The sequence below is a fragment of the Hyperolius riggenbachi genome, chromosome 6 (assembly GCF_040937935.1).
Source record: "Hyperolius riggenbachi isolate aHypRig1 chromosome 6, aHypRig1.pri, whole genome shotgun sequence".
NCBI lineage: Eukaryota > Metazoa > Chordata > Amphibia > Anura > Hyperoliidae > Hyperolius > Hyperolius riggenbachi.
The window spans coordinates 213,545-227,697 of NC_090651.1; the positions used below are offsets into that span (position 1 = coordinate 213,545).

The 14,153-nt window shown below is 47.6% G+C and overlaps 1 protein-coding gene across 4 annotated transcripts in view; it reads right to left on the minus strand.

Annotated features, from left to right (window-relative positions):
* The window catches only part of PLOD1 (procollagen-lysine,2-oxoglutarate 5-dioxygenase 1), a 170,564-nt gene that overhangs the window by 67,710 nt on the left and 88,701 nt on the right, over window positions 1–14,153 (minus strand). For all 4 annotated transcript variants that reach the window (XM_068238745.1, XM_068238744.1, XM_068238748.1 and 1 more), the window contains 3 exons: window positions 3,908–4,071; window positions 2,823–2,935; window positions 1,938–2,001 (listed from right to left, as the gene is read on the minus strand). In XM_068238745.1, the coding sequence (XP_068094846.1) occupies window positions 1,938–2,001; window positions 2,823–2,935; window positions 3,908–4,071 (341 nt within the window). The remainder of the gene's footprint in view (window positions 1–1,937; window positions 2,002–2,822; window positions 2,936–3,907; window positions 4,072–14,153) is intronic.

Below are 14,153 nucleotides of genomic sequence, written 5' to 3' on the forward strand. Positions count from 1 at the left end.
GTTAGTGTGAGGCATGTGAGACCCTGCTGTAGGGTTAGTGTGAGCCATGTGAGACCCTGCTGTAGGGTTAGTGTGAGCTGTACGAGACCCTGCTGTAGGGTTAGTGTGAGCCATGTGAGACCCTGCTGTAGGGTTAGTGTGAGCCGTGTGAGCCCCTGCTGTAGGGTTAGTGTTAGGCATACAAGACCCTGCTGTAGGGTTAGTGTGAGCCATGTGAGACCCTGCTGTAGGGTTAGTGTGAGCCCTGTGAGACCCTGCTGTAGGGTTAGTGTGAGCTGTACGAGACCCTGCTGTAGGGTTAGTGTGAGCTGTACGATACCCTGCTGTAGGGATAGTGTGAGCCATGTGAGACCCTGCTGTAGGGTTACTGTGAGCCATGTGAGACCCTGCTGTAGGGTTATTGTGAGCTGTACGAGACCCTGCTGTGGGGTTAGTGTGAGCCTTGTGAGACCCTGCTGTAGGGTTAGTGTGAGCCATGTGAGAGCCTGCTGTAAGGTTAGTGTGAGCTGTACGAGACCTTGCTGTAGGGTTAGTGTGAGCTGTACGAGACCCTGCTGTAGGGTTAGTGTGACCCATGTGATACCCTGCTGTAAGGTTAGTGTGAGCCGTACGAGACCCTGCTGTAGTGTTAGTGTGAGCTGTGTGAGACCCTGCTGTACGGTTAGTGTGAGCCATGTGAGAGCCTGCTGTAAGGTTAGTGTGAGCTGTACGAGACCTTGCTGTAGGGTTAGTGTGAGCCGTGTGAGACCCTGCTGTAGGGTTAGTGTGAGCCATGTGAGAGCCTGCTGTAAGGTTAGTGTGAGCTGTGTGAGACCCTGCTGTAGTGTTAGTGTGAGCTGTGTGAGACCCTGCTGTAGGGTTAGTGTGAGCTGTGTGAGACCCTGCTGTAAGGTTAGTGTGAGCCGTACGAAACCCTGCTGTAGGGTTAGTGTGAGGCATACGAGACCCTGCTGTAGGGATAGTGTGAGCTGTACGAGACCCTGCTGTAGGGTTAGTGTGAGCCGTGTGAGACCCTGCTGTAGGGTTAAGCTCAACACACACCATACAATCTTGGTTTTACAGATTTACCAAATCTATGTAGTATAAGGGCCAACAGATTGAAAATACCTTGAATGATTGATTGGATAAGCTCTTATACTACATGAAAGTGGTAAGATTGAACAACTAAGATTGTATGGTATGTGTTAAGCCTTAGTGTGAGCTGTACGAGACCCTGCTGTAGGGTTAGTGTGAGCCATGTGAGACCCTGCTGTAGGGTTAGTGTGAGCTGTACGAGACCCTGCTGTAGGGTTAGTGTGAGCCATGTGAGACCCTGCTGTAGGGTTAGTGTGAGCTGTACGAGACCCTGCTGTAGGGTTAGTGTGAGCTGTACGAGACCCTGCTGTAGGGTTAGTGTGAGGTGTACGAGACCCTGCTGTAGGGTTAGTGTGAGCCGTGTGAGACCCTGCTGTAGGGTTAGTGTGAGCCATGTGAGACCCTGCTGTAGGGTTAGTGTGAGGTGTACGAGACCCTGCTGTAGGGTTAGTGTGAGCCGTGTGAGACCCTGCTGTAGGGTTAGTGTGAGCTGTACGAGACCCTGCTGTAGGGTTAGTGTGAGCTGTGTGAGACCCTGCAGTAGGGTTAGATGAGCGGACTCCACACATTGCATATGACGTGTGGAGACAGTATATGAGCCAGCACGGGTAATGCGCATGAGACAGCGCATGCTCAGTTACCAGGAAGTATGATACACTCGCTCACATCTGTGCATGTTTGTACAGGATAGGAATACAATAGGAGGATATGTTGTGTAATCTGACTGGTGAGGAAACACCTCACATCTGACACACATCTGTTACTCAATGTATAAGGCGAGGTGTAGAATTTCCGGAGCCGCTCAGGTTACGTTTGGCGCTCCTTTGTGAATGTGCGATTAGCAGGAGTATTAGAAGGCTCACCCTCCGATCCGTGCAGATTCTGGAAGATCCGACATCGGTGGTCCAGGCTCATGTTCATCTTCTCCTTCACAAAACAAAAGGCTGAGGTTAGATTTGTCCATTCAATTATTATTGATTTATAAAGCACCAACATATTACGTGGCGCTGTACACAATAAGAAACACACATGGGGTACATAATAATACAGACAATGGTATACACCAATAGGCAGAGTAGGTACAAAATACAGAAGCAGTAATTACAGTGACAAAAGTAACATGATGAGCATAGAATAAGCAGGAGCCTAGAGGTGCTAATGTGCCGAGAGGTCATGTGATAAGTCTCCCCCAATGTGATACATCTCCCGCTCTCTGCTAATGTGCCGAGAGGTCATGTGATAAGTCTCCCCCAATGTGATACATCTCCCGCTCTCTGCTAATGTGCCGAGAGGTCATGTAATAAGTCTCCCCCAATGTGATACATCTCCCGCTCTCTGCTAATGTGCCGAGAGGTCATGTGATAAGTCTCCCCCAATGTGATACATCTCCCGCTCTCTGCTAATGTGCCGAGAGGTCATGTAATAAGTCTCCCCCAATGTGATACATCTCCCGCTCTCTGCTAATGTGCCGAGAGGTCATGTGATAAGTCTCCCCCAATGTGATACATCTCCCGCTCTCTGCTAATGTGCCGAGAGGTCATGTGATAAGTCTCTACCAATGTGATACATCTCCCGCTCTCTGCTAATGTGCCGAGAGGCTGCTGTCTGGTGTTGTGGGCTAGTCACTGCCAAGGGAGCATAAGAAGCTGGATTAACAGTCCCACCAAGCCTGGCATCCAGCTCTGCAAGCCCCGGGGATAGAGCGAGGACATCTATAGGTTCTCTGGCAATCTGCACACATCACTTACCCTCTTTACAGGGTCCAGGTAGATCTTTGTATAGTATAGCTGGTCACTGTCTTCATCCGAGCCATCCCAGTCTGCCAGCAGTTTGTGCAGATATGGAGCGTAGCCAATGAAAGCTGAGGAGAGACACAGAGATGTCACTGCCCAGATCCAGAGAGGTCTCCCAAGTGTAACATCCAGCGACAGAGCTCCTCCTATCTGTGATCAGATATCTCCCCATGTGATACATCTCCCCCATCATGTGATAAGTCTCCCCTCGTGTGATAAGTGTCCCTCATGTGATAAGTCTCCTTACGTGATACATCTCCTCATGTGATAAGTCTCCCCCATCATGTAATAAGTCTCCCCATGTGATAAGTGTCCCTCATGTGATACATCTCCCCCATGTGATAAGTCTCCCCATGTGATAAGTCTCCCCCACGTGACAACTCCATGTGATAAGTCTCCCTATGTGACATCTCCCCATGTGATACATCTCTCCCATGTGATACATCTTCCCCATCATGTGATAAGTCTCCCCTCGTGTGATAAGTGTCCCTCATGTGATAAGTCTCCCTTACGTGATACATCTCCTCATGTGATAAGTCTCCCCCATCATGTAATAAGTCTCCCCATGTGATAAGTGTCCCTCATGTGATACATCTCCCCCATGTGATAAGTCTCCCCCATGTGATAAGTCTCCCCCACGTGACAACTCCTCCATGTGATAAGTCTCCCTATGTGACATCTCCCCATGTGATACATCTCTCCCATGTGATACATCTCCCCCATGTGATAAGTCTCTCCTCATGTGATAAGTCTCCCCCCATGTGATAAGTCTCCCTCATGCGATAAGTCTCCCTCATGCGATAAGTCTCCCCCCATGTGATAAGTCTCCCTCATGCGATAAGTCTCCCCCCATGTGATAAGTCTCCCCCCATGTGATAAGTCTCCCCCCATGTGATAAGTCTCCCCCATGTGATAAGTCTCCTCCATGTGATAAGTCTCCCCCATGTGATACATCTCCCGCTCTCTGCAGTCAGGTGACATTATGTATCGGATGGACGAGACGCCATGTTTGGGGAAGTCAGCGCCCATCAGACACAAACCTGCAGATCCCAGGAAGCGTTTCCCCTCGATGACTACCGGATATTTGGGCTCCAGGCGCCGCTCAGGATAGGCCATGGTCTCGGCAGAGAACACCACCTTGCTTTTGGCTTGCTTGAATTTCTTCACCAGCTCAGCCGGACCCGAAGCAAATATATCATTATAGCTGAAAATAGAGGAAGTATTCATCAATATAATGGCCCCTCCCATCTGTTATGAACATCTTTAATTATATCTATATTGCTGAGTTGCATACAGTGATTTTCCCTAATAACTGTGATTTGTAATTCTGGCATTCGCTTACCTCATAATTATCACGTAGTGGCTTCTCTGTAACTTCTAACAGAGTCTGTTAATCCTGATTGATATGCAGGAGCCTTGAAGAGACTAACCCCACTGCTGATGTACCTGCTCACTGAGGGGGCTATCCTGAATAGACATTTGTTCTGGCCTGTAGTCAGTTCACAGCTAAGGTCAGTTCACGTTCAAAGGGCAGCGTTACAAGGGTAAAGCAATCAAATCGATTTTACCAGAATTCCCCAGAAATTCAACATCACAACAAGGTAATGTCCACTCAGCCCCTCCTATTGTGTCCCCACGCACGCACACTCACCCACCGCGCACACCACCGCCTGCCAGGCTCCCTGGCCCCATCCTCCTGTCCCAACGGCTTTCCTTGCTGCACATGCGCAAACCCACAGACACAGGGACAGGATAATGCAGGGACACTTCGGTTTTATTACATAGGATTACAATTTTAACCTTCAAAACAGGGTCGGACAGGGCCGGCGGGAGCTCGGGATTTTGCCCGGTAGGCCTCCCTCTTAGTGTCCCTGGGGGCCCCGGGCACTACAGGAGGGGGCACAGTGCAGGAAGAAGGAGCAGCGGCGGGCACAGTGCAATGGGGAGGGGGGCAGTCTTCCCCCCCTCCCTCACCTGGGGGCCCCTCTTCCGCGCTTCCCCCTCCAGACCAGAGCAGGAGACCAGAGCGGCAGCAAGCGGGGAACCAAACAACTTACTACTTCCTGGTTCCTGCTCTGGACTGCCCCCCTCTCTCCCCGCTGCTCTGTGCCCGCGGTGCTCCCCCTTTCAGGCTACAGTCAGGAAACACCTATAGACCTGGCTACCTAGTCTGGAGACACCTACAGACCTGGCTACATAAACTGGGGACACCTATAGACCTGGCTACTTATACTGGGGACACCTATAGACCTGGCTACCTAGTCTGGAGACACCTACAGACCTGGCTACATAAACTGGGGACACCTATAGACCTGGCTAACTAAACTGGGGACACCTATAGACCTGGCTACATAAACTGGGGACACCTATAGACCTGGCTACTTATATTGGGGACACATATAGATCTGGCTACCTAATCTGGGGACATCTATAGACCTGGCTACCTATACTGGGGATACCTATAGACCTGGCTGCCTATACTGGAGACACCTATAGACCCAACTAACTAAACTGGGGACACTTATAGACCTGGCACAACTAATGAACTTGACTGAATTGAAGCGGGCATTGCTGGCTCGGTATGCCACAACTCCAGAGACTTACAGACACTCATTCCGTTTAATGCATAAGACCCCACAAACCTCTTTTACTGAGTTCAGAGTGAAGCAGAATCACGTATTTAATCAGTGGATTCAGGGCAGTGGTGTCAGGACTTTGGAGGACTTAAAATAACTGTGTTTGAGGGAACAATTCCTGAGCTGCTGTCCTCCAGAGGTGACAATGTGGGTGCTGGATCGGAACCCTCCAACAATGAGGCATGCTGCAAGACTGGCCGATCAGTTTGTGGAGAACCGCTCCCAGGTGTGTCATCTACCAAAAGGTTTTGTGTGAAGCATTCAGGACAGCATCTTGTGTAGAGCTGTTACAAAAAAACAAGGTGAGGAAGTCGTATTTTGGCTGTGGGTGGACTGAACACCTGGTAGCAACATGCCCGCATGTCATCAGAGACAATGGAGCTGCTCAGTTTCCTCAGCCCCATGATGGTAGGAATGTGGCAACCAACTCCTCAGGTGTCTTATGAACAACCTGGATCAGCAGGGATATGTGAGGGAGCAGGCTGGTGGTGTACATTATTTTCTGGTTGAACTCGATGGACGTATTTTTTTTTTTTATCCAAATAACTATGTAACTAATTTGAGAACATTCCAGAGGGATTAACTACGTTTGTCTGTCAAATGATGTTTTGACCAGTAATATATCAGACTGTGCCCAATCCGATGGAGCTCGCAGGACAAATTCCAAGGTGTACATTGGACAGTTAGGAAGACAAAGCAACAAGTGGGAGTTGGAGCGAGTATTTAGCTGCTATGGACCTGTGCGTCATATCTGGGTTGCGAGGAGTCCACCGGGATTCGCTTTTGTGAAATTCCAGAGTCCAGAAGATGCAACGAGGGCTGTAGTTGGATTGAATAAACAAATTGTGGGGGGTATAGCCTGACGGCGATGTGAGCAGCTGTGTGTTGCTGAGCTCCCGCTCTGATCCTGGTCTTTGTAGCTCTGCCATCCTGTAAGAGATTCCGTTTGGAGCCCCTGCTGAGTCCCTCACATACGCAGTACCCTTCCCAAGGCAGCGGTGATCGTGTGAGACCAGGTGCCAGTGAAGATGATGATGAAGATGGTGGTTGGTCGCTAGGGATATCAAATCTAACCCAAAAAAGTTTTACAAGTACATCAACTCTAAAAAAAGAAAGGTTGACTGTATAGGACTCCTAAAGGATGAGGGTGGGAACTCAATGGTGGATGACCAAGGTAAGGCAGAGTTATTAAATGCTTTCTTTGCTTCTGTCTTCACAAGGGAAACAGCACTGTTGCAAATTACAGAGGCAGAAGAGTCTCAATCTTCTAACTGTAATATTACATACTTAAAGAGACACTGAAGCGAAAAAAAATGATGATATTATGATTTGTATGTGTAGTACAGCTAAGAAATAAAACATTAAGATCAGATACATCAGTCTAATTGTTTCCAGTACAGGAAGAGTTGAGAAACTCCAGTTGTTATCTCTATGCAAACAAGCCATTAAGCTCTCCGACTAAGTTAGTCCTGGAGAGGGCTGTTATCTGACTTTTATTATCTCAACTGTAAGTGAACTGTTTACTTTTTCTCTGCTAGAGGAGAGGTCATTACTTCACAGACTGCTCTGAAAGACTCAATTTGAATGCTGAGTGTTGCGTAATCTGCACATATTATAGAATGATGCAATGTTAGAAAAAACACTATATACCTGAAAATAAAAGTATGAGAATATTTTCTTTGCTGCTAATCTTCTAGTAATTTTTTCATAGTACACAACCAATTCACTATATCATATTTTTTTTTTCCGCTTCAGTGTCTCTTTAACACAGGAAGAAGTGAAGGCAAGACTAAATAAATTATAAATAAACAAGGCACCTGGCCCGTATGGCATGCATCCTCGGGTCCTAAGGGAATTAAGTTCAGTTATAGATAAACCCCTTTATCTTATCTTTTGTGACTCTCTTTCAACTGGCAGAGTCCCAGCGGATTGGCGTACAGCCCAGGTTTTCCCATTATTAATTATTTAAGAAGGGCAAGAAATCAGATCCAGGAAATTATAGACCTGTAAGCTTAACATCAGTTGTATGCAAAATATTTGAGGGGTTACTAAGAGATACTATACATGACTTCATAGTAGAAAATAATCTTATTTCTCAGCATCAACATTGGTTTACTAAAGACAGGTCCTGTTTGACTAACATGCTCAGCTTTTATGAGGTAGTGAATGCTAATATGGATATTGGGAATGCTGTAGATGTGATATACTCGGACTTTGCAAATGCCTTCGACACTGTTCCCCACAGAAGTCTGGTGCAAAAGTTGAGGATGCAAGGACTGGGGAAGAGTCTGTGTTCATGGATAGGGAACTGGCTAATGGACAGAAAACAAAGACTTGTGGTCAATGGATCATACTCAAAATGGGAGACTGTTAGCAGTGGGGTCCCACAGGGGTCTGTACTGGGTCCAGTGCTCTTCAATTTATTTATTAATGACCTAGTAGATGCAGTAGTGAGCAATGTTGCTATTTTTGTAGATGATACAAAATTGTGCAGAATCATCAACTCTCAGGAAGATAGTGTCATATTGCAACAGGATCTGGATAGCATGGCTATATGGGCACATAAATGGCAGATTAAATTTAATGTTGAAAAATGTAAAGTCATGCATTTTGGACGTACTAATGGTCTAGCACCATACAAAATAAATCGGATACAGTTGGGGACATCAAACTTGGAGAAGGACTTAGGAGAACTCATCGACAACAAGTTAAATAATCGTACTCAATGCCAAGCAGCTGCAGCTAAAGCTAACAAAATTTCGGGATGCATTAAAAGGGAAATAAAAACTCGAGATGCTAGCATAATATTGCCCCTGTTTAACTCTCTAGTAAGGCCACATCTGGAATATGGAATTTAGTTCTGGGCACCACATTACAAAAAAGATATTGCAGTTTTAGAGCAGGTGCAGAGACGAGAAACAAAATTGATACGTGGGATGGAAGGTCTCGCTTACCAAGAAAGGTTAGATAAACTGGGTTTATTTAGTCTAGAGAAAAGACGCCTTAGAGGAGATCTAATTAACATGTATAAATACATCAGAGGGCAATATAATACCTTGGCGGATGAGCTTTTTGTCCCTAGGCCTTCTCAAAGGACTAGAGGAATGATCTGCGCATGGAGGAAAAAGCCATTTATTTAGGAAAGGGTTCTTTACAGTAAGAGAGTGATTAAGATGTGGAATGCATTGCCACAGGAAGTCGTTATGGCAAACTCTATACCTGCATTTAAAGGGGGCTTAGATGCTTTCCTTGCGTTGAATGACATCCATGGCTACAATTACTAGGTAATGCCTAATGATGTTGATCCAGGGATTTTATCTGATTGCCATCTGGAATCGGAAGGAATTTTTTCCCTTTTGGGGCTAATTGGACCATGCCTGGTGGGGTTTTTTTTCGCCTTCCTCTGGATCAACAGGGATATGTGAGGGTGCAGGCTGGTGTTGTGCCTTCCTCTGGATCAGCAGGAATAAGTGAGGGTGCAGGCTGGTGTTGTGCCTTCCTCTGGATCAGCAGGGATATGTGAGGGTGCAGGCTGGTGTTGTGCCTTCCTCTGGATCAGCAGCGATATGTGAGGGTGCAGGCTGGTGTTGTGCCTTCCTCTGGATCAGCAGGGATATGTGAGGGTGCAGGCTGGTGTTGTGCCTTCCTCTGGATCAGCAGGGATATGTGAGGGTGCAGGCTGGTGTTGTGCCTTCCTCTGGATCAGCAGGGATATGTGAGGGAGCAGGCTGGTGTTGTGCCTTCCTCTGGATCAGCAGGGATATGTGAGGGAGCAGGCTGGTGTTGTGCCTTCCTCTGGATCAGCAGGGATATGTGAGGGTGCAGGCTGGTGTTGTGCCTTCCTCTGGATCAGCAGGGATATGTGAGGGAGCAGGCTGGTGTTGTGCCTTCCTCTGGATCAGCAGGGATATGTGAGGGAGCAGGCTGGTGTTGTGCCTTCCTCTGGATCAGCAGGGATATGTGAGGGTGCAGGCTGGTGTTGTACCTTCCTCTGGATCAGCAGGGATATGTGAGGGTGCAGGCTGGTGTTGTGCCTTCCTCTGGATCAGCAGGGATATGTGAGGGTGCAGGCTGGTGCTGTGTCTTCCTCTGGATCAGCAGGGATATGTGAGGGTGCAGGCTGGTGTTGTGCCTTCCTCTGGATCAGCAGGGATATGTGAGGGTGCAGGCTGGTGTTGTGCCTTCCTCTGGATCAGCAGGGATATGTGAGGGAGCAGGCTGATGTTGTGCCTTCCTCTGGATCAGCAGGGATATGTGAGGGAGCAGGCTGGTGTTGTACCTTCCTCTGGATCAGCAGGGATATGTGAGGGTGCAGGCTGGCGTTGTACCTTCCTCTGGATCAGCAGGGATATGTGAGGGAGCAGGCTGGTGTTGTACCTTCCTCTGGATCAGCAGGGATATGTGAGGGAGCAGGCTGGTGTTGTACCTTCCTCTGGATCAGCAGGGATATGTGAGGGAGCAGGCTGGTGTTGTGCCTTCCTCTGGAACAGCAGGGATATGCGAGGGTGCAGGCTGGTGTTGTGCTTTCCTCTGGATCAGCAGGGATATGTGAGGGAGCAGGCTGGTGTTGTGCCTTCCTCTTGATCAGCAGGGATATGTGAGGGAGCAGGCTGGTGCTGTGCCTTCCTCTGGATCAGCAGGGATATGTGAGGGTGCAGGCTGGTGTTGTGCCTTCCTCTGGATCAGCAGGGATATGTGAGGGTGCAGGCTGGTGTTGTGCCTTCCTCTGGATCAGCAGGGATATGTGAGGGAGCAGGCTGGTGTTGTACCTTCCTCTGGATCAGCAGGGATATGTGAGGGAGCAGGCTGGTGTTGTACCTTCCTCTGGATCAGCAGGGATATGTGAGGGAGCAGGGTGATGCTGTGCCTTCCTCTGGATCAGCAGGGATATGTGAGGGTGCAGGCTGGTGTTGTGCCTTCCTCTTGATCAGCAGGGATATGTGAGGGAGCAGGCTGGTGTTGTGCCTTCCTCTGGATCAGCAGGGATATGTGAGGGTGCAGGCTGGTGTTGTGCCTTCCTCTGGATCAGCAGGGATATGTGAGGGTGCAGGCTGGTGTTGTGCCTTCCTCTGGATCAGCAGGGATATCTGAGGGTGCAGGCTGGTGTTGTGCCTTCCTCTGGATCAGCAGGGATATGTGAGGGAGCAGGCTGGTGTTGTGCCTTCCTCTGGATCAGCAGGGATATCTGAGGGTGCAGGCTGGTGTTGTGCCTTCCTCTGGATCAGCAGGGATATGTGAGGGTGCAGGCTGGTGTGCCTTCCTCTGGATCAGCAGGGATATGTGAGGGTGCAGGCTGGTGTTGTGCCTTCCTCTGGATCAGCAGGGATATGTGAGGGTGCAGGCTGGTGTTGTGCCTTCCTCTGGATCAGCAGGGACATGTGAGGGAGCAGGCTGGTGTTGTGCCTTCCTCTGGATCAGCAGGGATATGTGAGGGTGCAGGCTGGTGTTGTGCCTTCCTCTGGATCAGCAGGGATATGTGAGGGAGCAGGCTGGTGTTGTGCCTTCCTCTGGATCTGCAGGGTATGTGAGGGAGCACGCTGGCCTTGTGCCTTCCTCTGGATCAGCAGGGATATGTGAGGGTGCAGGCTGGTGTTGTGCCTTCCTCTGGATCAGCAGGGATATGTGAGGGTGCAGGCTGGTGTTGTGCCTTCCTCTGGATCAGCAGGGATATGTGAGGGTGCAGGCTGGTGTTGTGCCTTCCTCTGGATCAGCAGGGACATGTGAGGGAGCAGGCTGGTGTTGTGCCTTCCTCTGGATCTGCAGGGATATGTGAGTGTGCGGGCTGGTGTTGTGCCTTCCTCTGGATCTGCAGGTATATATGAGGAAGCAGGCTGGTGTTGTGCCTTCCTCTGGATCAGCAGGGATATGTGAGGGAGCAGGCTGGTGTTGTACTTTGTACTGGTTGAACTCGATGGACGTATGTCTTTTTTCAACCAAAATAACTATGTAACTATGTAAGGTGAAGACAATGAAAAATAAACAAATAAATAGAGAAATAAAAGTTTTCCATAATTTTTTTTTTTTAAAATTTTAATTACACCTTCACATATATGTGGTTGCCCTTTTAAAAAAAAAAAAAAAAGAAAAAAAAGGAAGATGCTTTAAGGCCATTTGAATTTGTGATCACGCCAAATTCAAATCGTGATCACGGCCGAATCCAGATTTGACCCGGATTCGAATGTACTCGTATGGAATTTGGGTACACTAGAGCACCACTGCTAAGTTCTCCTTCATTATTGTATTATTTGTATGCAGATCCTTTGCTCCATTTGATTTGCACTTGTATCACTTTTTCTGGTGCTGTTTTATAAGGATGTTTACCAATCTATTTGTGCCTTTTCTGACTACTAATGTTTCTGTAGTTTGTTGTATGTTTGTCGTTTACTACAATAAACATTGTTTGATTAAAAAAGAATAGACAAATTGTGTGTGGACATCGAGTAAAAGTGGAAATGGCACATACGAAAGTAAGAACAATTCATTATGAACTCCCACCTAGACTGAGAATGAGTAGATGGGCAGATTTGCCACGTACCTGTACTAGTGTTGCTCAGGTCTGGATGTTCGGGATATTCGGCCGAACACCGAGCCTAATTGAAGTCAATGGGGACCCAAGCATGCCTGCTTTGCAGGCCTGAAAAAACTTGAAAAATGAGGGAAACTTCTGCTAAATGGGTTGGAAAGCGGAAAATTGTATACTCACCTTACAGGTAATTTTCCTTTCCTTATGCATCCATGGCAGCACCCACGGGTTTGTCCCGCCCCCCTTCCCTCATAGGACAGGTGTTTAGATAAATTGAAGGTAGGCCCAGTTACCCAGTCTATGTACTTTAGGCCGCACCGAGAATAGGGTAGGCGCTGTGTGCTGCCATGGACGCATAAGGAAAGGAAAATTACCTGTAAGGTGAGTATACAATTTTCCGCTTTCCTCATGCTTCCATGGCAGCACCCACGGGATTTAGCTAGAGTAATGTGAGAAATAATAGGGAGGGCGATACTTTTTGCTTCTGCACAGAATATCAATTTATTAACAGAAATAATTTCCAACTAGGAATTTAAAGATAATACAGCTTTGCCAAAGCATAGGGTAGAATTTGCTGCCGGGTGCACCCGGTAATGTTGCATAAAGGTGTTAATGGTCTTCCAAGCTGCCTGCCAGATCTTGTCTGCTGACACGTTGGTGTAAGCTGCCCAGGATGTTGCCACTGATCTTGTCAAGTGCGCCCTGATTTGATTTGGAGGCTCCAGATTGACAGCCCTGTATGCGGATTAGATTGTTTTGACGATCTAAGAGGCGATAGTCCTCGAAGAGGCTGGTTCCCCTTTCCTGTACCCGGAAGGTACTACAAACAGTCTTTCCGTTTTGCGGAATGTTGAAGTGGCATGTAAATACTGTGTAATCACTCGTCCGACTGTGTATCTTGGAATGTAGGCAGAGTCCAATCCTGGTTAAAATGGTATACAGTTGCCACTTTTGGGATGTGATGCTGTAATGGTCTGATGACCACTCTATCCGGAAAGAACGTTAAGGCCTCTTGCACATTGCACGCGATTCCGATTCAGATTCCGCTTTTTAATCAGTTTTTACATCCGATTCAGATTCTGATTTGCAGTTTGCTCCCTGCACACTGCAAATCAAAATCTGAATCGGATGTAAAAACTGATTGAAAAGCGGAATCTGAATCGGAATCGCGTGCAATGTGCAAGAGGCCTAAATAAGGATCCTTAGTTCCTATAGCTTGAAGTTCCGACACACGTCTAGCTGATGCGATAGCTAACAGAAACGTTGTCTTCAAGGTTAGATTCCATATCGATATCGACTCTATTGGTTCAAACTGAGGTGTGCTTAATGCTTCTAGTACCAGCGGCAAGTCCCATTTGGGGAAAATATACTTTCTTGGTGGTTTTATCTTTATTACTCCCCTTAGGAATTGAATTACCAATGGGTTGAACGCCCATTTAATATTGGTTAATGCAGACAATGCCGTGACCTGTTCTTTTAAAGCCGCATAGCTTAAATCTTTCTCGAGTCCCGTCTGTAGGAAATCTAATATTTGAGAAACGTCTGGAGTTTTTGGATTAAAGTTCTTTAGCTTTGCGTATTCCACAAACTTATTCCATATTCTGTAATAAGTTTGGTTAGTTGATGGTTTCCTGGAATGTAAGATTGTTCGTATAATCTCCTCAGAACAGCCCTTTTCTCTTAGGTTCTCCCACTCAAGAGCCATGCCGCTGAATTCAGTCTGTGAGGGTTCGGATGCGCAACTGGCCCCTGCATCAGGATTTCTGATGTTACTGGAAGTATCCAGGGCGGCTTGATTTTCAGTTCCCACAGTAATGGGAACCATGGACGATGTGTCCAAAAGGGTATGACTGCAATGATAGTTACCCTCTCCTGTGTCAGTCTCTGGAGCAACCTGCTGATCATAGGGACAGGAGGAAAAACATATCCTATCTTGAATCTCCAAGGCACTGTAATTGCATCCATCCCCTCCGCAAGAGGACAGGGTAGTTTGGAATAAAACCTCCTGCATTTCCTGTTGAGGGCTGTTGCCATTAGGTCTACTCCGGTATGCTCCATGTATTGGCAATCATGTCGAATGTTGCTTGATCCAAGGCCTATTCGTTGTTGTCTACCATGTTCCTGCTG